The sequence below is a fragment of the Pristiophorus japonicus genome, chromosome 13, assembly GCF_044704955.1.
Source record: "Pristiophorus japonicus isolate sPriJap1 chromosome 13, sPriJap1.hap1, whole genome shotgun sequence".
Lineage (NCBI taxonomy): Eukaryota > Metazoa > Chordata > Chondrichthyes > Pristiophoridae > Pristiophorus > Pristiophorus japonicus.
This window is the reverse complement of record NC_091989.1, coordinates 115,844,366-115,871,340: the sequence shown is the minus strand read 5'-3', so window position 1 is coordinate 115,871,340 and position 26,975 is coordinate 115,844,366. Positions and strand designations below refer to the sequence as shown.

At 47.9% G+C, this 26,975-nt stretch overlaps 1 protein-coding gene across 1 annotated transcript in view; it reads right to left on the bottom strand.

The window, feature by feature from the left end:
* The window catches only part of cpne2 (copine II), a 274,630-nt gene that overhangs the window by 23,491 nt on the left and 224,164 nt on the right, over positions 1–26,975 (bottom strand). The window contains exon 14 of the mRNA XM_070897910.1: positions 5,986–6,222. Coding sequence (XP_070754011.1) covers positions 5,986–6,222 — 237 coding nt within the window. The remainder of the gene's footprint in view (positions 1–5,985; positions 6,223–26,975) is intronic.

Below are 26,975 nucleotides of genomic sequence, written 5' to 3'. Positions count from 1 at the left end.
GAAAAATAGCCGTAGCCGATCGAATCCCAAAGGAGCATCTATTGTAGATGAACAGACCTTTGTGCGTGTTCATGCAGTGAGCCCTTTCGAAGATTCCGCCAGCTCCTGCATCATGTAGGCCGAGGTCAGGTCCAACTTGGTGAACGTCTTTCCTCCTGCCAGCATCGCAAATAGGTTGTCTGCCTTGGGTAGCGGGTACTGATCCTGCAGCGAAAAACGGTTAATCATTACTTTATAGTCCCCACAAATTCTGACTGTCCCATCGCCCTTGAGGACCAGAACAATTGGACTGGCCCACTCGTTGAATTCCACCGGCGCGATGAAGCCTTCTCATTGCAGCCTGTCCAGCTCGATCTCAACTTTCTCTCTCATCATATGTGGCACCGCCTGTGCCTTGTGGTGGATGGGTCGTGTACCGGGAACCAGGTGGATCTGCACCTTCGCTCCCGAGAAACTTCCGATGCCTGGCTCAAATAACGACAGAAACTTGCTCAGAACCTGGGCACATGAGGCATCGTTGACGGACGAAAGCACTCTGATGTCGTCCCAGTTCCAGCGGATTTTTCCCAGCCAGCTTCTGCCGAACTGTGTGGGGCCATCTCCTGTACAATCCATAGTGGGAGTTCGTGCACTGCTCCATCATAGGAGACTTTTACTGCTGCGCTGCCAATTACAGGGATCAGTTCTTTAGTGTAAGTTCTCAGCTTGGTATGAATAGGGCTCAGCTTGGGCCTGTGTGCCTTGTTGTACCACAGCCTGTCAAAGGCCTTTTTGCTCATGATTGACTTGCACCCGTGTCCAGTTCCATGGCTACTGGAATTCCATTCAGTTCGACTTTTAACGTGATCGGTGGACATTTCGTGGTGAAGGTGTGTACCCCGTACACTTCTGCCTCCTCAGTTTGAGTCTTGAGTTCAGTTTGATCTGCCATGGATCGATCTTCCTCTGCAACGTGGTGGTTTGCAGGGTTTGCAGCTTGTCTGCACACTCGCTGGAGGTGTCCCATTGTTCCATAGCCTTTGCACGCATAGTGTTTGAAGCGGCATTGATGGACTCAATGATCGCCTCCACAGCGCCAACAAGGTGTTAACTGCCTTACATTAACGTTTGATGGCGGACTCTGGGTCATCTGAGATTGTGCAGCTGCAGGTGTGTACATTCTGCCATATGCAGTCCTGCCTGAAAACAACGTTACTTTGTGTACAGTACTTGCCGAAACCTCTTTACGCTGCGAAATTTGTTTGGTGTTATCGCTGGTGGACATAAATGCCTGGGCTATCTTTATGGCTTTGTTCAGGTTCGGTGTTTGAACAGTCAATAGTTTGTGAAGGATAATCTCATGGCCAATGCCAAGCACGAAAAAGTCTCTTAGCATTTGCTCCAGGAATCTATCAAATTCCCAATGTCCTGCAAGGGCCTTAGTTCGATGACGTAGCTTGCCACTTCCTGGCCTTCAGACCGTTGACATGTATAAAATCGGTACCTTGCCATCAGAACGCTCTCCTTCGGAGTTAGGTGCTCCCGGACCAGCTTACACAGTTCTTTATACGATTTGGTTGTTGGTTTCACCGGAGCGAGAAGATTCTTCATGAGGCCATAGGTTGTTGCCCCGCAGACGGTGAGGAGGATCGCCCTTCGTTTGGCAGCGTTCGCGCTCCCTTCCATCTCCTTGGCCATGAAGTATTGGTCGAGTCGCTCCACGAAGGCCTCCCAATCATCCCCTTCTGAGAATTTCTCCGGGATGCCAACAGTTCTCTGCATTTTCGCGTGGTGGTTCATTATCTCGTCGCCAGTTGTTATGTCTCAAATAAAGTAATGTAACTGAATATATAGATGTGAGTAAGTGTGACCTTAGTTCCTTTATTCTAAATCCAGAGTGCTGCTACAGCATGGGAGGCCTGCTTATATACAGTGCTCCCAAGAGATGCTGGGATCCCTTCGGACTCCAACAGGAACGTCCTCTGATGGCGGTATAATACTGGTTACATAGGGTTGCATACATTACCGTTCCGATAGCTCAAAGTACCATCATTTATACTGGCTGGGCTTTAATAGACATCCAACAATTAAATTGACAATTACAGTGGTGAGAATAGGAACTTGGACAACACACTATCAGACATTACAGGAAATGATTTATTCTTGCACAATTCATCACAAATCAATCTGGCATGAATATTAATTTAATAATGGAAGTATGATCGTAGTTAGCTTTTATTTAATATGGTACTTAATCTATCATGCATGGAGAAATTAAACTCATTTTCCTTTTTGTAAAGAGTTTTGCACTAACTGTTGTTTGGGTAATGTCACAGTTGCTGGCAGGGTTTGAGAGCAGGGTCTCCCCATTTACAATGCTGCTGCTTTAGTTTGTATAGTATAGTTTGTTTAATATTACCGAGCAGTACAACCCGTACACTGGGGCACCGCGACCCGTACACTGGGGCACTGCGATCCGTGCACTGGGGCAGCTTGCTTCTCATGTTTTCACAGCTAAATCCGGATCCCAGGTATCTCAGCAGCCTCATCAACCCAGTCGTTCTAAAACAGCTACAACATAACTGACGTTTCGCCCGCTCTGAGGTACCAGCCCCCAATGTGGGTTACTCCTTTCTTGAAACAAGAGGTAAGGGCTAAAATCACCGAGAAAATTGGGAGAGGAGAAAAGAAACAATGATATAATAAATGGGATGTGTTTGATAAATAAGAAATTAAAACAGGTTATATTTTAAAATTCAATGTGTTAGAGGAATATGACTGGTACCGTGGGATGTAATATTTCCTCATTGCATGAACCGACTAGATGGATTGTTCATTCCTCTAGTTGTATGTAAGTGTCCTATACTTTGCTTCCTTAAATCTTTTGTAAGATATCTTAAGTAAAGCGAATACTAGGGTAATGTTAATGGACATTTAATGGTGCTTCAGGTCTTGGGTAGGCTGTGACCAATGTTCCCTGTAATTTTTTTGGCCCTGCGCGGCCCCTTTAAGCGGTTGCATAGGCCAATCAAAATACCGCGCATGTGCAGTTTTTACATTGAAAAGCCAGCAATCCGGCTGTGCAAGGTTCCTGGAGCACTGCGGCAGCTTAAAGGGAACACTGGTTGTGACTCAGCACATTGATATGCCTATATGTTATGAGATGGACTGATATGATGGTAGTTTTGACGGTTCTACACAGGGAGAGTAATTCAAACGGTAGGATTGCCCCCCTCCCCCAGGTAACTGTGGTGCACCCCCAACCCTTGGACCAGACAATCTTCAAACTGTCTTTTGCTTGTGGATTTGTGTATGGCACACTGAGACCTAAAGAATCGGCTCATGTGTCGATACCACTTTGTAAATGGCCACTAGGATGTGTGCCACTCATCAATTATCCCTTCCTCTTTCTGCTGAAGTATCTTGCTTCCGTTTGGCACCACCTTGGCACTGTCTACTGGAGAACATTTTGTGTGAAATAACATCTTCCAATAAAATCATGATATTGGCATTCTAATGTCCTTCTACACCATTTCAAACTTTCTCTCCTCCGAGTTAGCTGCTTGCTTCTTAATTTTCTTCCAAAATTAGATCTCACCATTTGTGAGATCATGGGAGATGACCCTTGCTTACCAATCCTTACCAAAGGTTGGAACCCATTGGCACTCCGCTGTCCTACACTAACAGATTCCTGGCACAAAGGTTTTTAGTAGATTTTAAGCCCTTTGGCATCCAGAAATTAATCTTAAAATTAGAGCTAGGCCATCTCGGAATGAAATCAGGAAGCATTTTTTCACACAGAGGTTAGTGGAAATCTGGAACTCTCCTGCAAAAGGCGGTGGTTGCTGGGACAACTGAAATGTTCAAGACTGAGCCAGAATTATTGCACGTCTTACCTACCTCGCCCATTTTTAAGTGATACTTAGAGGCCGAAATTGCCCCCTATCTGAAACGGGATGCATGGCGCACCCCATTTCTACTGTTTTTACCGCCGTGGTAGTTGAGTGGTCTCTTGAGCGATATTCCGCTCTTTGGCTTTTTTTTAAGCAGATCATCTTCATAATGGGGGCGGAAGGTGGGGGAGTGAGTACATTAGCGGGGCGGAAGGTAGGGGGAGTGAGTACATTAGCGGGGTGGAAGGTAGGGGGAGTAAGTACATTAGCGGGGTGGAAGGTGGGGGGGGGTGAGTACATTAGCGGGGTGGAAGGTAGGGGGAGTGAGTACATTAGCGGGGTGGAAGGTGGGGGGAGTGAGTACATTAGCGGGGTGGAAGGTGGGGGGAGTGAGTACATTAGCGGGGTGGAAGGTGGGGGGAGTGAGTACATTAGCGGGGTGGAAGGTGGGGGGGGGTGAGTACATTAGCGGGGTGGAAGGTGGGGGGGTGAGTACATTAGCGGGGTGGAAGGTGGGGGGAGTGAGTACATTAGCGGGGTGGAAGGTGGGGGGGGGTGAGTACATTAGCGGGGTGGAAGGTGGGGGGGTGAGTACATTAGCGGGGTGGAAGGTAGGGGGAGTGAGTACATTAGCGGGGTGGAAGGTGGGGGGAGTGAGTACATTAGCGGGGTGGAAGGTGGGGGGAGTGAGTACATTAGCGGGGTGGAAGGTAGGGGGAGTGAGTACATTAGCGGGGTGGAAGGTGGGGGGAGTGAGTACATTAGCGGGGTGGAAGGTGGGGGGGGTGAGTACATTAGCGGGAGTGAGTACATTAGCGGGGTGGAAGGTGGGGGGAGTGAGTACATTAGCGGGTGCAAGGTGGGGGGAGTGAGTACATTAGCGGTTGGAACGTGGGGGGAGTGAGTACATTAGCGGGTGGAAGGTGGGGGGAGTGAGTACATTAGCGGGGTGGAAGGTGGGGGGGTGCAGAGCGGCCGCCGCTGTCAGTCATCAGCGTAGCGCTGATGACGTCATCACAGCGCCGCGTCACCACGGCTCTCCACTTCACTTAAAGGGGAGAGCCTGCGAGATTTCTAAAGTTTGGTCCACTGGGCCACCAGGGAAGGTTTTGGCCGGGTCAGCGGCCTGGCACCCAAGAGGATGGCAGTCGGCCAACAAAAATAAACATGGCAGCAGCGGCAGTGTGTCCTCCCTGCACTGCCATTGCAGAAGGCCACAGCCTCAGTGCACCGTTGGGAAAAAGCAGGTTTTGGCATCGCCTGGCGGGAGGAAGACTTTCTTGGCGGAATTTTGCCGTCGGGGTGGCAGGGTGGGGGAAACATCTGCGGTGCACACTGTGATGATGCACTTAGCACAGATTGGCAGCAGCAGAGCGGTGGGGAGTGGCCAGCAGGTCAACACCCGGATACCGCAGGAGCGGAATTTTGATCATGGCGGCCATTACACGAAAAGTGGCCGCTGATTTCCGGTGATAAGAGGCCTGAAGGAAAGTGGCAATTTTGGCCCCTTAGTTTTCTTTCTTTTTGATGGGGGTTTATCACCTGGATGTTTATATAACTTCCCCCCCCAAACAGGTTTCTTGTTTCACTGGTCTCCCTGCGGCACAGCCATCCTGTATCTGAAAGGGTGGTGCACAATGTCCCCCACCAATTTGTTCTTGGGCCAGGCACCCACTTTAACGGGTTGTACGTCCAGTTGAAAGGTCCGCACGTGTGCGTTTTTTGAATTTGAAAGCAAAAACGAAAGACTTGCATTTATAGAGTGCCTTTCACAACCACCGGATGGCACAAAGTGCTTTACAGCTTTTGAAGTGTAGTCATTGCTCATTGGCTGTGCAGGACCCCTGGAGCACTGCACGGCCACTCAAAGGGAACATTGGTGGTCGGTGTCTTGTTCGTAGGTCACTGTAAATGTCACTGTGTTGACCAGTGGCCTAGGTGAAATTCCCATCTAATATGATCTCCCTCCGTGGGGAGATGCCTGGCCTCTGCTTGGGATGAGGATTGGATTCGAGACTCATCACCTATTGATGATCCTTTCTCTTTTCTGCGGCAGCTATAAGACACGGTTTCTCTCAGTCACAGCACTATACGACTAGACAGATAGACTTACATTTCTAAATTCCCGGAATGGCACGAATTGCACAATGTCCCGTGTGGTTTCTTCCCCAGTGTATGATCGCAGAACCCGATTGTCCCCGTCCAGGAACTCCATAGCAGCAAAGTCAGCATTGCCAACCCCTACGATGATGATTGACATGGGGAGCTTGGCCGCCTGCACAATGGCGTGTCTGGTCTCGTCCATGTCGCTGATAACGCCGTCCGTTATAATCAGCAGGATAAAGTATTGCTGGGAATAAAGAAAGAATGTAAGACTTCTTCTTGGCAATGACCAACAGAAAAGTGCAATGGCTAAATATAAAATTGTACCTGAGGAGAAATTCTCCTTGGATCAGATGCACTATAGGATGTGGGCATCTACTTAGCAGCCTGGTATTGGCAAACAAGGTTTAAGGGTGGAAGTGGATGCATGCATTTTTGTGTTAACTAATCATTTAATATCAACTTTGTTTGGCATTTTTATTAACTTAAAATAGAAAAGTTAGCATACAGTTGTACCAAATATCCAAGTGTGATGTTGGTGAACAAAAGTGCAGCACTCGTGCACAATTCAAAAGCCTTTGCCCAACTAGTGAAGACTATTTACTGTTATCCATTCAGTAAGGAAATGGGGCTTTCTTATACACACATTGATAATACTTTGTTATATCTATGAAGAGGAAAAATGTGATGATCTGAAAGAGTGAAACATAGATAAATGAGGATTAAGTGTGATATGTAACAAATCAATGGCTTGACACTTTTCCACATAAAATGTACTATCAATAAAGTCAAAAGAATTTCAGAAAATAACGCTGAACAGTGTTGGACCTAATTTTTTCCAGCAGGATAAGGATTATTATCACACAAGTAACCTGTTTCTGTGTAAAAATAAATACTGCTTTGTTCATCTCAATGGTGAGTGGCTATTATACCTTCTATCACTGGGTGCAGGTACAGACCACTCAATACATTGTTATTAATCAACGGTCTCTCATTTACATCAATTATTTAGACTTGGGGACTGGCATCAGTTTACCTGCTGGCCTTCCCCAGCTGTGGAATGATGTGTGCGATGGGCATGGGAATTAAAAATAAAATCAGAGCAGTAGATGAGGCACCACAACTGGGCTTGGCCTAGGGAAATGAAAAACACGGCTGTGGCTCCTGCTCCTGATTGCTATCCCCTGTGGAAAGTTCCAATGTGTGAATGCCAAGTGAGGGCAGGCTCAGAGCCAACTGCAACGCTTCTGATCATCGAACATGAAGAATGGTCACTTGGTGAGGTACCCGAGGGCAGCAGGTGTCCATAGATCTGTACCCCAGCAAGAAAGTTCTTCAGGAAGAGTGATTACCACACGGGACGGGCTTCTGGTAGGGTAGTGGAGGCAAAACAAGTTACTTAACAATTGGTTGGATGGTTTGATGGGCAATCTAATGGGCTGAATGGCTGTTCCTCATCCCTATCTATCTTGTAATCATGTGACAAATTGAACATCCAGGCTATCTACTGAGCAGATATTCTTAAAAAAGAAATGTTTAAAGAACACATAAAAGATTCTATTTGTGGAAGAACAGGAGCAGGCAGCAAGTGAAGCTGTTCTTAGACATTACTGCTGTTGACTACTGTGATGGCAAGGAGCCAAAATCAATTAACTTTTGAATATAGTCATTGATTCTCCCTGGTTTCTGTTTACACAGAACTACCAAATGGAAAGTGCTGAGTCCCATGTGATTCTCTAGTCCAGAGGTGTTCTGCTCTAACTGAAAATAATAGGTTTAGAAGTAAATGACTAAGATGAGTTATCACAGGCAGGCATTCTGTGAACATGGAAAATGCACTATATAAAGGCGCCTCAAAATAACACATCAAAACTGTCTTTGTTTTCCTTCAGTGAATTTGATGAGGTTGTATCTTCTAAACCATATATTGCAGAAGTTCACCAGCTGGGACTCAACACAAATAATGCAAGGGCCTATGTTTAACAAACTAATACTCTTATTTTGTACCTGAATGAACTCTGATATTAAATACCTGCTTTACGGTATTGATCAATTCTGATAAAAAGACAATGTTATGCAGCTAGCTGCGAAGTTCTGAATTAGTCCCTTAAATCACCCTGTTGTCAGCCGTTCGATTGGTAGCATTCATCCCTCCACCTTTAGCAACAGCAATAACAACTTGCATTTATATAGCGGAGTAAAACGTCGCTTCACAGGAGCATTATAAACAAAATTTAACACCAAGTTACATAAGGAGATATTAGGGCAGATAAAGAGGCAGGTTTTAAAGAGCGTCTTAAAGGAGAAAAGAGAGTTAGAAAGATGGAGAGGTTTAGGGAAGGAATTCCAGAGCTTAGGGCCTTGGCAATTCGAGGCACAGCCGCCAATGGTGGAGTGATTAAAATCGGGGAATGCCCAAGAGGCTAGAATTGGAGGAGCGCAGACATTGCGGAGAGTTGTAGGGCTAGATGATGTTGCAGAGATAGGGAGGGGTGAGGCCATGGACGGATTTTACAACAAGGATGAGAATTTTAATATCGAGGTGTTGCTCAACTGGGAGTTAATGTAGGCCAGCGAGCAAAGGGGTGATGGGGGAACGGTACTTTTGTAAGTTAGGACATGGCAACAGAGTTATGGATGAGCTCAAGTTTACGGAGAGTGGAAGATAGGAGGCTGGCCAGGAGAGCATTGGCGTAGTCAAGTCTAGAGGTAACAAAGGCATGGTTGAGGGTTTCAATAGCAGATGAGTTGAGGCAGGAGCAGAGTCGCGCGATGTTACTGAGGTGGAAATAGACGGTCTTAGTGATAGCGCGGATATGGGGTCGGAAACGCATCACGGGACAACTATGACACCAAGGTTGTGAAGGTCTGGTTCAGCCTTAGACAGTTGCCTGAGAGAGTGATGGAGTCGGTGGCTAGGGAACGCAGTTTGTGGCGGGGACTGAAGTCAATGGCTTTGGTCTTCCCAATATTTAGTTGGAGAAAATTTCTGCTCATCCAGTACTGGATGCTGGACAAACAGTCTGACAATTTAGAGACTGTGGAGGGGTCAAGAGAGGTGATGGTGAGGCAGAGCTGGGTGTTGCCAGCGTACATGTGGAACCTGATGCTGTGTTTTCAGATGATGCCGCTGAGGACCAACATGTAGATGAGAAATAGGCCAAGGACAGATCCTTGGGGGACTCCAGTGGTAATGGTGCGGGAGCGGGAAGGGAAGCTATTGCAGGTGCTTCTTTGGCTACGACTGGATAGATAAGAATGGAACCAGGTGAATGCTGTCCCACCCAGCTGAACGATGGAGGAGAGGTGTTGGAGGAGGATAGAGTGGTCAACTGTGTCAAAGACTACAGACAGGTATTATTCATCCCTCTACTTTTAGCAACAGTAGTACAGGTATTTGGCCTGACTTCTGAGCTAATTTCTCACAATGAATAACACGCTGAAAATCTCGTGCTGTTGGTAGCCCTAAATGGGTCTGTGCGCAGTCCTACAGAACATGGCTGATAGTTTTTAAAAATTACAGCTCAATAAGAAATAAAATATTCCCAAATCAGTCTTGCATACCTTTTGACTGAACAGAGGGTGATCGACATGTTTGTCATTAATCACTATTCAGTTGAAGCATCTTACAGTGATCTCGAGCCTCAACCTGACATTGCAAGGAAGGTAGCTGTCTTAGGATTCATAATACAGGATCATTCATTATTTTGGAGCTTTGCTTGTTTTACTTTTTGGAATCAAAGAGAAACTTTGCAGAACTTTCCTCAGGTGCTTAAAGTCCAAAGCTTTGAGTGTGTAACTAAGGTTGACATCCCAGTGCCATTCTTAGGGAGCACTGCATTTTTGGAAATGTGTTTCCAAACATTTTGAGATATGCTATATAAGTAATTTGAGACATGACATGTGGTAAGTGTAGCATGCTGGAGAGGCAGAAGGTGACTTTGGACCGATGGTTCCCAAAGCTCTCCGCCACTGGGATTTTCCTCATGTCAGTTCTGGGTCTGTTGTAGACTAATTGATAGAAGTTGATATCATTGTATCATGCTACTATCAGGATGGTAGAAGGCAAACTAGATGGACCCTGGTCTTTTTTCATTTAGCAATTAAAATGCTTCAGATATGATCTCAAACCAATATCCTGTTTGCGGGTCGGCTGGTTGTTAAAAATCGTACAATACTATTTGAAGAGCAATGAGGTTTCCTGGCCAAAACCGCTTCGTCAACCAACATCACAATTAAATGAGATTAAGTGCTCATTCATCGCATCACTATTTATAGGGTCTTGCTGTCATTTGCCAACGTAGCAACAGCTACTGAATTCATTGTATGTAAAGTGCTTTGAAGCATTTTCGAGAGATGCGATGAGGTGCTACAGAAATGGAAGTCTTTCTATTTCATTTCTCCTTGGAGTGCAGGTAACATGGTGAAGGCTACATTCATTGCTCATGTCATGTTGCCATGAGAAGGTGGTGGTGGACCTTCCTGAACCATTGCAGTCCTTGTAGTGATGGTTCTCTTACAATGGTGCTAGGTAGGGGATTCCAGGATTCTGATCTAGCGATGATGAAGGAACGCCGATATGTTCAAGTCAGGATGGTATGTTATTTGGAGGATAACTTGGAAGGGATGACGTTCCTACAATATTGGTGCTCTTGTTTGTCTTAGTGCCTGAGTTTGTCGAGGAGAGAGGTGCAATCAAAGTAACCTTGGTGAATTGCTGCAATGCATGCTGTCGATTGTATGTACTACAGCCACAGATTGTCAGTGGTTGAAAGATTGGTATTGAGACGAGTGGCATTGATCAATCTGGCTGCTTTATCCATTTGGTGTTGAGTTTCTAGAATGCTGTTGCAGCTGCACCTACCAGGCAAATGGTGAGTGTTCTATCGTACTTCTGATTTGAGACTTGTAGCTGGTGGAGAGGCTTTGAGGAGTCTGGAGATGAGTCACTTGTCGCAGAGTACCCAGCCCTGCTCTTGAAGCCATGGTATTGATAGAGCTGGTCCAGTTCAGCATCTGGTCAAGGATGTTGATTGTGAAGGATTCAGCCATTGTGATTCCAATGATGGTCAAGGGGAGGTGGTAGTAATCTCCCCATGGTCAAGGGGAGGTGGTAGTAATCTCCCCCTGGTCAAGGGGAGGTGGTAGTAATCTCCTCCTGGTCAAGGGGAGGTGGTAGTAATCTCCTCCTGGTCAAGGGGAGGTGGTAGTAATCTCCCCCTGGTCAAGGGGAGGTGGTAGTAATCTCCCCCTGGTCAAGGGGAGGTGGTAGTAATCTCCCCCTGGTCAAGGGGAGGTGGTAGTAATCTCCCCCTGGTCAAGGGGAGGTGGTAGTAATCTCCCCCTGGTCAAGGGGAGGTGGTAGTAATCTCCCCCTGGTCAAGGGGAGGTGGTAGTAATCTCCCCCTGGTCAAGGGGAGGTGGTAGTAATCTCCCCCTGGTCAAGGGGAGGTGGTAGTAATCTCCCCATGGTCAAGGGGAGGTGGTAGTAATCTCCCCATGGTCAAGGGGAGGTAGTAGTAATCTCCCCATGGTCAAGGGGAGGTGGTAGTTGTAGTGTCCTTAGTCCTTAGATGCTCTAGTAATGACTCCACGAGGCAGTGTGTTGTACTTGAACTATCATGACCTTAGTCCTTTATTAGTTAACTCCAGAGCGAGGATCACACCTGGTGGCCTGCCTTTTATACTAGGCCAGGCACACCTATACAAGTAACCTACGAGTCTCCCACTGCTGTGCCCTCTGGTGGCACACCTTGTGATAGTACCAACAGTAGCCATGTAGGATACATGACATCACTCCCCCCCCCACATCCCCGCCCCCCCCCCCGAGCCCTCAGTGCAAATCGCCTCTGCACTGACTGTGCTCTGGGCTTAGCTCTATCTGGTTGACCCATGGTGGGTCACTTCAACCTTGGGTGAGTAGTTGGTGCAGTAGCGTGCTGGTGGTTGCTGTTTGTGTGTGTGTGTGTGTCCCTGACCACTCCATTCACCACCCCTCCTCTCCCACATCGATTATGGTGGAGGCTCCTAACATTCATGTACATTCAAGTTCAGGTAACTGGGTTTTGCATTTTTTTTTTGTTTTTGTGTAGTTCCGGGGTGCGGCAAGTACGTTAGATGCCTTATCGATGCAGTGACCAGTGCGTGAGGACAAACTAGTTCTGGAGGTGCTGGGTTGTGTCCCTGCAGTCCGGTGGCGGCTCAGTGCCCGGTGCTGGCACCCGGTTGGCTCGCATAGCCTGCTCTCGGGGCTGTTGCCGTAGTCCCTAGCGTCGGGCTGGTTCACAGATGTCTGAGACCTCCCTGTCCTTTCTTTGCGCCCTGGGTCCCAGCTGCTCCCTGAGGAGCTGTTGTCTAGCAGTGCACAGGGAACTGCTGAATTGCTGGCCTGAGCGTCGTTTGGTTTGGGATCCTGGCTGGTGCCTGTTTCCTTCGGGGGAACAGTGGCGGGTGACCCTACATCTAGGGGTATGGTCTTGGTGCAGTCTGCTCCTTCAAGCTCGTGGCAGTCGGTGCCATCGGGTACCTGAGAGGTGGAGCCGACCCAGAGCATGGTATCGATACCGGTGCCGTTGCCCTGCTGAGGTCACTTGCTCTGAAGCTCATGTGTGTTGGCTGCTTGTGGCCACACTCCATGGTGCATGACTCTGGTCCCCGGGATGCAGGCTACAGCATTGGGTAGCTCGCTGGACCTGTGTGCTCCCGATGTGTGTCTGCCCGCTGCATTGGTTGCGTGCAGTAGAAATCCTGCATCGCACAGCTTTTCCTTATTTATGATGGACACTCTGTGGGTCCGATCGCAATCACGCGACTTTTCCTCGCTGGTTGCATGTGCACAGTTCAGATCATTAATCACACATTGTACATAATCGCATGACTTTTCCTCGCTGGTTGCATGTACACAATATAGATTATCCGTTACACATTTTACATGATCAGTTACACATTTTGTCTCTGATTTACAGTTCTTATCACATTGCTTGAGTGTGTGGAACTGTCCCTTTAATTGTAATGGGTTGCAGGCCTCCTTTAAGAGAGCCTTGCTTGCTTTACCCCAATCCGCTTCTCCATTTGGTGCCACGTGTTGCTCCATCAGCGCTGTACCACGTGGTCTGGCCACGGCCATCTTTGTCTTCAGCGCCTCACCTCGTGGTGAGGGCACCATCTTTTCTTTGTCCACGATGTCGACTGGGAAGTCGCCTCTGGATCCAATTTTCTTCCTCTGGAGTCCTGCCACTGGCGCCTGGAAGCTGCGTTTGGGTTGTCTCAGCTGGATCATCTCTACTCAGTTGTGCTGGATGGTCTGTGCCTCGGGTGCCGTGCTGATCTACTCTCCAGTGCCGGGTCCACTCTCAGGTGACGGCTTGCTTTGCCTCTGAGCGCGGGGAACGTGGATCGCTGCAGAGATGAAATCTTCCCACTTCCAATGGATCTTCTCCATCCACCTTCTGCCGAGCAGCGTTGGTCCATCACCTGCAACAATCCACAGAGGTAACTTGTGCATCATGCTATCATGGAGTACCTTTGCATTCGCACTACCAATGACTGGGATAATTTCATTGGTGTAGGTGCGCAGCTTTGCCTGAACCGAGACCAACTCTGGTCATTCAGCCGGATTGTCCCATAGCATCTCAAAGGCTTCTTGATTCGTCACTGACTGGCTCGCCCCCGTGTTCACTTCCATGAAGACTGGAGCTCCCTCTATCTCGACTTCCATTTTCAGCGGGGAACACTCGGTGATGCAGGTAAACATGGTATGTATCTCCCTTTGGGGCTGGGCTGCCTCTCTGCCTATCAATTTATAATCCATGCTGGATTCATGGCCATCTGTAGACTCTTCATCGACACAGTGATATGTCATATTTCTCTTACACATTTGCTGGAGGTGGCCCTTTGTGCCGCAGTCTTTGCATACATAGTCTTTAAAACGGCACTGGTGAGCCCTGTGATTCTCTCCACAACGCCAGCATGGTGCTACTCGATTAGACCCCCTCAGCGGACTGAGTTAAGGGACTCGGGGGCCTGTTTTCTCTTCCCTGAGAGGGTTCGCGCTCTACAGTCCAGCCTCTGAACAGCATCACTCTGTGCACAGTACCTGCCGGGTTTGAGTCCTGAGAGTGAGACATCTGCCTAGAGCCGCAGGTCGAGGTCATGAATGACTGGCTCCCAGAGATGGCCTTCTGCAGTGTGACTGTGGTATCTGCCGACAGTAGCTCATGAAGAAGGTCCTCATGGCCAATTCCAATAACAAAAATGTCCCGCAGCGCTTTGTTGAGGTGGGTGCCGAACTCGCACAGTGCCGCCAGCCTCCTGAGGTCTGTGGCCTACTTCGTGACTTCCTGGCCTTCAGGCCGTCGGTGGGTATAGAACCGGTGTCTGACTGTGAGGATGCTCTCCTTGGGCTTGAGTTGCTCCTGGATCAGGGTTACGAGCTCCTTGCATGACTTGGTCGTTGTCTTCACTGGTGCCAGCAAGTCCTTGATGAGGCCATAGACGTTGGGCCCACGACTGGTTAGCAGGATAGCGCGGCGCTTATCAGCCAGTGTGGCCAGGTCGTCTCCTGCCAGGTCATTTGCTGTGAAGAAATGTTCTAGCCTCTCCACAAAGGCATCCCAATCATCACTATCGGCGATCTGCTGCAACGTACCAAGGGTAGCCATTTCCGCGAGAAAGTTCATAATCTCGTCACCAATTGTAGTGTCCTTAGATGCTCTAGTAATGACTCCACGAGGCAGTGTGTTGTACTTGAACTGTAGTGACCTTAGTCCTTTACTAGTTAAATCCAGAGTGAGGATCACACCTGGTGGCCTGGCTTTTATACTAGGCTAGGCACACCTGTACAGGTAACCTACAAGTCTCCCACTACTGTGCCCTCTGGGGCACACATGGTGATAGTACCAACAGTAACCATGTAGAATACATGACAGTAGTAATCTCCCCATGGTCAAGGGGAGGTGGTAGTAATCTCCCCATGGTCAAGGGGAGGTGGTAGTAATCTCCCCCTGGTCAAGGGGAGGTGGTAGTAATCTCCCCGTGGTCAAGGGGAGGTGGTAGTAATCTCCCCCTGGTCAAGGGGAGGTGGTAGTAATCTCCCCCTGGTCAAGAGGAGGTGGTAATCTCCCCCTGGTCAAGGGGAGGTGGTAGTAATCTCCCCATGGTCAAGGGGAGGTGGTAGTAATCTGCCCATGGTCAAGGGGAGGTAGTTGTAATCACCCCTTGTAGATTGGTAGCTCCTTGCTGCACCTTTTAAAAAAAAATAATTTTTCGAATGTGGGCATCGCTAGTAAGGTAGACTTTTATTGCTCATCACTAGTTGAGGTGGTGGTGGTGGGACTTCTTTTTAATATAAATGAGTGAGTTGCTAGGCCAATTATGAGTCAACCACATGGGTGTTGAACTGGAGTCACATTCATGGTAAGACAGCAGGCTTCCTTCCCTAAAGGACATCAGTGAATCTATTGGATTTTTAGACAATCCAACAGCTCCATAGTCACTTTTGCTGATACCAACTTTTGTTATTTCCATATTTTTTTAACTGAATTCAAATTCGCAAACTTTGAACTCATTTTGTCTGGAATATTAGCCCAGGCCTCTGAATTACTAGTCCAGTAACATAACCTCTACACCATCATACCCATAGCTTTGATATCCTTCCTGTAACATGGGGGGGCGAAGTGTGTTGGAGGGGCGTGCCTGGGGGCTCTGTGCCTCGGTGCAGGGAGTGTTTGGAGTGGGGTGGACGGGTTGACTGCGCAGATGGCGGTTGGTGGATGTGGTGTGGTTGGCGTCGCGGGGGCGTGGCTCTGGGGTGTCCGGGGCTGGGAGCTCAACATCCGGGGGTGTTCGGCTTTTGGGAAGGATTCTGACGGGACGGGACGGGGCGGGTTGGGTGCGGGGGGAGTGTTCCCGGTGTTGGGTGGGTCTGGAGCCGGGGGGGGGGGGGGGAGGGGGCACGGTCTTGGGATGGGGGGTGGGCTGTTTGGGGCTGGGATTGGGAGAGATTTCTTCACTCGGGGAGTTGTTGGCCTGTGGGGTTCCCTGCCATGTTGAGTTGTTGATGCCAGTTCATTGGATGTGTTCGGGAGGGAGTTGGATGTGGTCCTTGCAGCTGGGGGGGGGTGGGGGTCGGGGGGTGTGGAGGGGGCGTGGGGGGGAGGTGCTGGGGTGGGTGATCAGCCATGATCTTGTTGAATGGCGGTGCAGGCTCGAAGGGCCGAATGGCCTACTCCTGCACCTATTTTCTATGTTTCTAGCACACAGTACTCTAGATGGGGAGGAGCCATTGTCTGCATAGACTGAGTATCACATTCTGTGATGTGTGTTCTATTCTTTGCACTATAGCATTTTACTGTCAACTCTTTTGGGGGGGGAACAAAATAAACATTAGATCAAGTGCCTCCCGATCTGGGGGACACTCCAGACACTTAACTGCCCCTTTTTCTAATAAATGTTTTTTTTGTTTTTTGTTTTTTTTGGGGGGGCATTAAAACCATATATTTTACTGTCAATCTTTCCAAAAGGCCTAGAGCCCAAGCACCGTTCCTGGAAGTACTGCAATACCAGGTTCGTGCCATGGAGGTGGATGGGTCAGGCCCCCCACACACCTCCGTGGAGGTGGATGGGTCAATCCACCCCACCCACCTCCTATTTCATATTTACTGTCAACCTCTACTCTCTCCCTTCAGGTGTGGTTAATCAGTGGGAGCACTGGATAAAATGAATATACTCTTAACAATCAACCCAATGTTGTAAATGAAGAGTGAAGACTGCTTATTTCATTGGTACTTCATAAGGCACACTTGACTTTCCATTATATGTTCTTCAATCACAAAGCTCTGCGCTGGGAGCCCTAAAAGTGAACATTTATTCCACGGCACTTTATTCCAGGCTTAAAAGGCCCCGATATTGGTACCTTCAGTTTATACTAGAACCAGCAGGTTTTCACATGATTCTGTTTTAATCAATATGGGCGCTAAACCTCTAACAAAAGGGCAGCTTATAAACACGAAGCAAACCAGGCACTACTAATGCCATCACGATCGGTTATTCCCTGGCCTTAGGAAAAACCAATGGCTCCTTAGTGAGTAGGGAATGAATGTTGCTGTTCCTCTGAATCAGAAGGTTGTGGGTTCAAGTCCCACTTGAACACAAAAAAAAATCTAGGCTGAGGGAGCACTGCACTGTCAGAAGTGTCGTCTTTCAGATGAGACGTTAAACCAAGGCCCCATGTGCTCCCTCAAGTGGACAAAAGATCCCATGACATTATTTCGAAGAAGAGCAGGGGAGTTGTCCTGGCCAATATTTATTCCTCAATCAGCATAACAAAAAAACAGATTATCTGGTCATTATCACATTGCTGTTTGTGAGAGCTTGCTTGTGCACAAATTGGCTGCTGTGGTTTCTACATTACAACAGTGACTACACTCCAAAAGTACTTCATTGGTTGTAAATGCTTTGAGACGTCCGGTGGTCATTAAAGGTGCTATATAAATCCAAGTTTTTCTTTCTTTCCTAGAGACAGTAAACTATGAACAGAAGGTGTAGAGATTATAAGGCAAAAAACAGCTTTTGAATAATGGGCAAATGATTTGGTCATATTCATTGATTGGAGCCTTTTTTTAAATTACGCCTGCTGCGTAAACACATTTTTTTTTTAATTGAAAGACATTAGCGTCTGCCGCTAATTTTTTCAACTTTTAAAGCTAGTGGCCCCGAATTTCTCCCCCTTTGCGTCCAGAACTAGTCACGCCTCTAGCCAAGCTGTTCCAGTACAGCTATAACACTGGCATCTACCCGATAATGTGGAAAACTGCCCAGGTACGTCCTGTTCACAGAAAGCAGGACAAATTGAATCCAGACAATTACCCCATCAGTCTACTCTCAATCATCAGCAAAGTGATGGAAGGTGTTGTCGACAGTGCTATCAAGTGGCTCTTACTCACCAATAACCTGCTCACCAATGCTCAATTTGTGTTCTGCCAGGACCACTCAGCTCCAGATCACATTACAGCCTTGGTCCAAACATGGACAAAAGCGCTGAATTCCAGAGGCGAGGTGAGAATGACTGCCCTTGACATCAAGCCAGCATTTGACCCGAATGTGGCACCAAGGAGCCCTAGTAAAATTCAAGTCGGTGGGGGGAAATTCTCCAATGGCTGGAGTCATACCTAGCACAAAGGAAGATGGTTGTGGTTGTCGGAGGTCAATCATCACAGCCCCAGGACATTGCTGCAGGAGTTCCTCAGGGCAGTGTCCTAGGCCCAACCATCTTCAGCTGCTTCATCAATGACGTTCCCTCCATTATAAGGTCAGAAGTAGAGATGTTCGCTAAAGATTGCACAGTGTTCAATGCAATTCATAGCTCCCTAGATAATGAAACCATCCATGCCCGCATGCAGCAAGACCTGGACGACCTTCATGCTTGGGCTGATAAGTGACAAGTAACATTCATGCCACACAAGTGCCAGGCAATGACTATCTTCACCAAGCGAGAATCTGATCACCGCCCCTTATCACTCAACGGCATTACCATTGCCGAATCACCCACCATCAACATCCTGGGGTCACCATTGACCAGAAACTTAACTAGACCATCCACATAAATACTGTGGTTACACGTGCAGGTCAGAGGCTGGGTATTCTGCGGCGAGTGTCTCACCTCCTGACTCCCCAAAGCCTTTCCACCATCTACAAGGCACAAGTCAGGAGTGTGATGGAATACTCTCCACTTATCTGCATGAATGCAGCTCCAACAACACTCAAGAAGCAGGACACTGATTGGCACTGAATCGACCACCTTAAACATTCATTCCCTCCACCATTGCCCCACCATCTACACGATGCACTGCAGCAATCGCTAAGGCTTCTTCGACAGCACCTCCCAATCCCACAACCTCTACCACCTAGAAGGACAAGGGCAGCAGGCACATGGGAACACCACCATCCCTTTTTTCCAGAAAACAATCTCCCCAACTGTATCAGTCTATTCCATCGACTGGCCTGCAAATACTCTACAGTGGCCCCTTTAAGCATTAAAAGCCCTCTCCCGCTTTTGGCCCTCATAATCTTGGGTGCTGGGACATAAATAATGCAAATTCCTGTCCTTTGCATGTCCTTAGAATAGACCTGCCCATTCGGGCCAATTCTATCATATCTGGGGGATCTTCTGGAAGTGGCAGAGGCATGCAGGGGCACAGAAGAATTTCCCACCTGGTGGAGTTACGCCAAGAAGCCAACATAACAACAACAGAAAATCCTCCCCACAATCTTTGAGAATAGCTCAGAATGATGAGCTGGAAGTCTCCCTTCCCTCTGACTCCTGTGAAATTAATATTGGTGGGTAGCACTCTCTCTTCAAGTCCCACTCCAGAGACTTGAGCACATAAATCCAGGCTGACACTTCAATGCAGTATTGAGGGAGCACTGCAGTGTCGGTCTTTTGGATGAGGCGTTAAACTGAGGTCTTATCTGCTCTCACCGGCGGACATAAACGATCCCATGGCACTATTTTGAAGAAGAGCAGGGGAGTTCTCCCCAGTGTCCTGCCCAATATTTATCCCTCAACCAACATCACTCAAGCAGATTATCTGGTCATTATCACATTGCTGGTTATGGGAGTTTGCTGTGCACAAATTGGCTGCTGCGTTTCCTACATTACAACAGTGACTACACTTCAAAAGTACTTCATTTGCTGTAAAGTGCTTTGTGGTGTCCTGAGGTCATGAAAGGTGCTATATAAATGCAAGTCTTTCTTTTTAATGTAGTTCCTGGAGCCTCGACAGCACAAAGTGCCAATAATTCAGTTCTAATTGGTTAGAACAGCTCATTCATAAAGGTCCATCTGTCTTTTAGGTCAACTTGGCTCCGATTTGTAAATATGCAGATGTAATTTCCTGCTAACGTCCTGACACCCTGTACAAAACAATCTGCCCATTGGCTGGGTGTGCTCCCCAGGGAGGTGAGGCTGAGTAAACGCCGGTGAGACTCAGTTCAGATCAATGAGTTTGAGATTAAATTTGATATCTTGTGTAATCACTTGTGTAAACGGAGTAATTGACAGGTCCGGGGAGGAAATGTAAAAACTTTTCCACAGTCATTAATCACAATCAGTCATTGTCCTGCGGGGACTCAGTGTGGGTAGTGTGTGTGTGCCACATCATTAAATGGCCAATGGGTCTTTTTGTTTAAAGCTCTAACCATAGTATTCTCTCAGGAGCACTGCATGGTATTAGTGCCAGGCAATGGCTGCAATTTAATACTGGGCTCAACTCAAAGGCTGGATTTTCGGCTTTGATAATTTCGGGGCGGTAATGGTGACGGGGCGGTAAAGTTTGCGCCCGGGAACAGTTTGCGCCTCAGTAAGTAAGATTGGGCAGCTGGGTCCTGAGTCAGGGGGTGCAGTGCTAAGGGAGGCGTTGTACACCTCTCTTGGGTGCTAGCATGGAAAAATCCTGAGCTCAAGAGCCGGGCTGGGAGCGCTCCGAGAGATGCCTGGGGAGTAAAAACACCCCACAAAAACATTCCCAAAATATTGCCCACGCCACCACAACATAACTCGTAAACAAAATTAAAAGGAAAAACAATCACACATACCTTAGGACTACATTACTTACCTCTTTGCAGACGGTATCGTTGGACTGCCCGATTTCCCAGACCTTCACTGCGGGGCGCGCTGCGTATGGGTCGGGCGGGAGTCAAAACTCGCGCCGGTGTCGCAACCAGGGGCGTTGCACACCCGGTGCAGCTCTTCCGGGCGGTGCTGCCGCAAAACCGGATCCGAGGATCCCTGCGGGGCGCTGGAGGCTGACTGCCCGCCCAGAGGACCTCACTGCCGCCATTGCCGCCACTCGGGCAAAACACAGCATGCAGAAGACCCGAAAATCTGCCCCTAAGTGTTCTGAACTCACCACTGAACTTCATCTTTATACAACCCACTTTTACATTTTTTTCCTCCTCAAGTCAAGCACAGGTTGTGAAATATGCCCCTGGCTAACGGCATTGTTCGATCAGGTAGCAGGAAGATTAAAGTGACCCAGAGTCACTCAGTCTCCAGTTTTCCAACAGGGAATTCAAGAGAAACTTATTTGCCCAGAGAGTGTAAGAATATGGAATTCTCTACACAGGGAGTAGTTGAAGCGAATATCATAGAATCATTTAAGGAGAACCTAGATAAGCACATGAGGGAGAAAGGAATAGAATAATAAGCTAATAGGGTTAATTGAAGAGGGTGAGAAGAGGCTCGTGTGGAGCATAAACACCGGCATAGAGCAGTTGGGCTGTTTCTGTGCTGTAATTCTATGTAATTTACCTTCCTGTGGGGAAGTGTTTATCATCCATTTGGTTATCCCCAATAGCACAGATCAGTCGCAAATTATTGAGATGAACGTGTATTGTGCTAATTACTGGCACAGTAATGGAAGTGTCAGTCCAGCGGTAAACACTATGCAATAATAATATTCCAAGGTGCTTCACAGGAGTGTTATCCTGATAAAGTGCAACATCCCCACTGACACCTAGGAGTCCCTGGCCCAAGACCGCCCTAAGTGGAGGAAGTGCATAGAAATATAGAAACATAGAAAATAGGTGCAGGAGTAGGCCATTCAGCCCTTCTAGCCTGCACCGCCATTCAATGAGTTCATGGCTGAACATGCAACTTCAGTACCCCATTCCTGCTTTCTCGCCATACCCCTTGATCTCCCTAGTAGTAAGGACTACATCTAACTCCTTTTTGAATAGATTTAGTGAATTGGCCTCAACAACTTTCTGTGGTAGAGAATTCCACAGGTTCACCACCCTCTGGGTGAAGAAGTTTCTCCTCATCTCGGTCCTAAATGGCTTACCCCTTATCCTTAGACTGTGACCCCTGGTTCTGGACTTCCCCAACATTGGGAACATTCTTCCTGCATTTAACCTGTCTAAACCCGTCAGAATTTTAAAAGTTTCTATGAGATCCCCTCTCATTCTTCTGAACTCCAGTGAATACAAGCCCAGTTGATCCAATCTTTCTTGATATGTCAGTCCCACCATCCCGGGAATCAGTCTGGTGAACCTTCGCTGCACTCCTTCAATAGCAAGAATGTCCTTCCTCAAGTTAGGAGACCAAAACTGTACACAATACTCCAGGTGTGGCCTCACCAAGGCCCTGTACAACTGTAATAACACCTCCCTGCCCCTGTACTCAAATCCCCTTGCTATGAAGGCCAACATGCCATTTGCTTTCTTAACCGCCTGCTGTGCCTGCATGCTAACCTTCAATGACTGATGTTCCATGACACCCAGGTCTCGTTGCACCTCCCCTTTTCCTAATCTGTCACCATTCAAATAAGTCTGTCTCTCTGTTTTTACCACCAAAGTGGATAACCTCACATTTATCCACATTATACTTCATCTGCCATGCATTTGCCCACTCACCTAACCTATCCAAGTCACTCTGCAGCCTCATAGCATCCTCCTCGCAGCTCACACTGCCACCCAACTTAGTATCATCCGCAAATTTGGAGATACTACATTTAATCCCCTCGTCTAAATCATTAATGTACAATGTAAACAGCTGGGACCCCAGCACAGAACCTTGCGGTACCCCACTAGTCACTGCCTGCCATTCTGAAAAGTACCCTTTTACTCCTACTCTTTCCTTTCTGTCTGACAACCAGTTCTCAATCCATGTCAGCACACTACCCCCCATCTGAGAGGGCGCTGGGCACCTCGAGTCTCAATGCCGAGAGCATGCAGAAATCAAGCGCAGACAGCGAAAAGAGCGTGCAGCAAACCAGTCCCACCCACCCTTTCCCTCAACAACTATCTGTCCCACCTGTGACAGAGTCTGTGGCTCTCGTATTGGACTGTTCAGCCATCAAAGAACTCACATCAGGAGTGGAAGCAAGTCTTTCTCGATTCCGAGGGACTGCCTTTGATGATAAGATGATCAGACAAACAATTGACACCGAGCCAAAGAAGGAGACTTTAGGATAAGTGGTCAAAAGCTTAGTCAAAGAGGTGGATTTAAGGAGCGTCCTAAACGAGAAGAGACAAGTGGAGAGGAAGAAGAAAGACTTGGATTTATACAGCACCTTTCCTGACCACCGGATGTCTCAAAGCGCTTTACAGCCAATTAAGTACTTTTGGAGTGTAGTCACTGTTGTAATGTGGGAAACATGGCAGCCAATTTGCGCATAAGCAAACTCCCACAAATAGCAATGTGATAATGCACAGATAATCTGTTTTTTTGTTATGTTGATTGAGGGATAAATATTGGCCAGAACACTGAGGATAACTCCCCTGCTCTTCTTCGAAATAGTGCCATGAGTTCTTTTACATCCACTTGCGAGAGCAGACGGGGCCCCGGTTTAATGTCTCATCCGAAACACGGCACCTCCGACAGTTCAGCACTCCCTCAGCACTGCACTGGTTTATCAGCCTAGATTTAAGTTCTCAAGTCCCTGGAGTGGGACTTGAAGCCATGGCTTTCTAACTCAGAGGCGAGAGTGCTACCCACTGAGCCACTGCTGACAGAGGTGCAGAGAGGGTTGAAGGCACAACTACCAATAGTGGGACCAAGGAAGTGAGGGATGGACAAGAGGCCAGAGTTAGAGCAATGAAGAGTTCTCCATATAATAGGTTGGCATAAACAGTTAACTAGAGCACCGCACTTACTGTATAGTGAAATAGAAGGCTGTAATGTGATAGATTATACCATAAAAGAAAAGAATACTCATAATATATACCCTGGACAAAAGATTAGTCATTTTTCATGGCAGCTTGTCACTATTGCCATGCTTAATATCATCAAATAAGTAGGGAAATGTACTGATGAGTGACTGAGCTCCTTGACAGAAAAGAACAAAGCATCTGAAAGTTCCAACTCTCCAAACCCACGTTAAGAATCTTCAGACCAGCCTGATGCACAGACCATGTCTCACCCATGACACAGTGTTTCTCTGCAAGCGTGGAAGCTCAGGAGGGCACCGAAACTGCCGTCACAGTAATGGCATCCAACTAGAGACACAGCGAATCAATTCCCCATTCATCCCAAATCTGAGCCAGGCAGAGCAGAGAGGCACCCATCTGGAGGCCGATCAGAGGGGACAATCACATCTGAGCAGATCCTGCCAGTTGCCCAAGGTGGGCATTGGTGGCTCTGAGAGATGGCTATCCACCAGCTCTGAAGGCTTGATGGTCAGAACGGTGGATAAAAATTACAAGAAAAGATATTAAATCAAAGGCTTCAGAAGATGCAAACCACAAGAGCAGAGATTTTGTTACAGCCTTGAAATCACTCCCTTCTGTGTGTTACTACATGTTGGGGCATTCTTTCTCCCTTTTTGTGTGTCAGCTGTGGCTCAGTGGGATTCACTCTCGCTTCTGCATCAGGTGGTCATGGGTTCAACTCCCACTCTAGAGACTTGAGCGCATAAATCTAGGCTGGCACTCCAGTGCAGTGCTGAGGGAGTGCTGCACAGTTGGAGGTGCCGTCTTTCGGATGAGACATTAAACTGAGATCCCGTCAGCTCTCTCAGGTGACGTAAAAGATCCAGTGGCACTATTTCAAAGAAGAGCAGTGGAGTATTCCCTAGTGTCCTGCAGGCACAGCAGGAGGGGTGAAGGAGGGGCAAGAGTCCGTAGAGGGAAGTGACTGAGGCCCAGGAGAGGAATGAATCTGGGGACCAGAAGAGGCGAGGACCAAGGGGCAGCACGGACCAACCCACACTGATATCTGCGCACTAGGTCCGTGCAGTAGAGCTGGTCTCCAGTTAGTCTTGGGTAATCCTTGCCACTGGACCAAGACCTAGCTCTGTCAAGCCCGTGTAGTGGCTGGTGTGCAACGGCCACCACAAATTAAAAAAATCCACACACAGGCATCTTCCACCCTTCATGATGTAGTTCGGGATCTGGAATATTAGGTCCTTCATTGAAACACCTGTGAACTCATCCATTTTTTGGCGTGGAAGCAAGTCATCCTCGCTTCGAGGGACTGCCTATGATGAGTGTCCTGGCCAATATTTATCCCGCAATCAACATAAAAAAACAGATTATCTGGTCATTCTCACATTGCTGTTTGTGGGAGCTTGCTGTGTGCAAATTGACTGCTGGATCTTCTACAGTACAACAGTGACTCATCATCATAGGCAGTCCCTCGAAACGAGGATGACTTGCTTCCATGCCAAAAAAGGGATGAGTTCACAGGTGTTTTGAATGAAGAATCCAAACTACATCCTCAAGAGTGGAAGATGCCTGTGCGTGGATTTTTTTAACATGTAGTGGCCGTTGCATACCAGCCACCACACGGGCTTGACAGAGCTAGGTCTTGGTCCAGTGGCAAGGATTAACCAAGACAACTGGAGACCTGCTCTGCTGCACAGACCTAGTGCGCACACATATCGCAGTGTGGGCTGGCCCGGGCTGCCACCTGGGCCCCTGGTCCCGAACTTACGCTTCCCCTGGGCCCCGATCACAACCCTCCACAGTCTCTCGCCGCTCCTTCGCCCCGACCTCGCCGCTCCTGCTGCACCTGCCCACGCTCCAATCACAGACCCGAACCTTGCTGACGTCACTCTTAGCTGCCGTCGTCCTCCTGCACCAGCTCGCACTGTACTTTGTATTGGTAGGCCTCCACACTGCTCCCGGGGACGCACACCGCTCCTTTTATGGCCCCGACCTGCCGCTGATGGTCTCTCGCAGGTCGGGGCCTCCACGCTGTCCAGGGGCCGCATGCCGCTCCTTTTATGGCCCCGACCAACAGTGACTACACTTCAAAGAAGTACTTAATTAACTGTAAAGTTCTTTGAGATGTCCGGTGGTCATGAAAGGCACTATATAAATCCGAGTCTTTCTTAAAGTTGTCTCTTTGTAGGTTACAGTTCCACTGACAGCTGCTGCCTTCTGGTACCTCGCCCAAGTGGCCATTCTGTATGTGAGAGTCTACAGTGAGTGTGGAGAGAATCATACCTGAGCCCAAACATGTCCCCACCCGACATCCACACATCCACTTTCCAGCAACAGATTACTGAATAGTGATCAAAGTCAAGAACCCTGGCTGATTATTCTCCTCCTATTCTGGGGGTGGGGGCACCCAGGCTATTTGTAATCACCCGAGATGAGTTAACTCAGCACTGAGTGAATGTGGGACTACACTAGTCATGTTGGAACATTTTAAGTTGCCAGTTATACTCAGCCAAGGTCCTGCATCTCGAGGCTGAGTAAGATGAGAGAACTGTGGGCAAGTTTGAGGTTGGCAGCTCACAACATTTCTTTGTACATAGCGAGTCTTGTGCATTAAAATACCTCTTTCCAGAGGCCTACAAGGTAACGTAAAACTTACCATCCAAGGGTGGGGGGGCGGCGGGGGGGATCAGGAAGTGAGGACACTCCTGTGTTTCTTGAAATATAGAATTCTAAATGTCATTTGGAGCCCTACAGTAAAGGATCCAGACTTCCTTACAAGGAACGAAAAGGAGAGAGAATTGTGATATTGTGTATTCTTTCATTTATGTGGAGTAACAAAAAAAAAAATTAGTAAACCCAAAGAAATACTACTGCCCATGGAGCCCTGGTCTGTCTGTTGCAGGTCTGTTTTTAACACCCTGCTGTCTGGAGAAGGCAGCCCCTTCACTCTGGGGAGGAGTGGTTGATCAAGTGTAATGTATCCACAAAGACCTTTATCTTGGCAACACTTACAGGAATTGCAATGAGTCACTCCTGCACACTTTGATTAGAAAAATATACACTGGCCCTGGAAGCAGGTCACCAGCTTCATCGCTCCCTTCAGGAACAATGGCATAATGCGGCTCTTGCTGCTGATATTGATAGAAAGAGGAATGGTAGGGGAAGAAGTATCGAGTTGTTTCTTTTCAGGTCTTAATGTTTTGCTGAGTTCTCTTGGCCGTAAAGTACAGGCCACTGACTTTCAGGAGCTGTAACAGGTTCATGTGATGTCACAAAAATAACATAGAAACATAGAAAACAGGTGCAGGAGTAGGCCATTTGGCCCTTCGAGCCTGCACC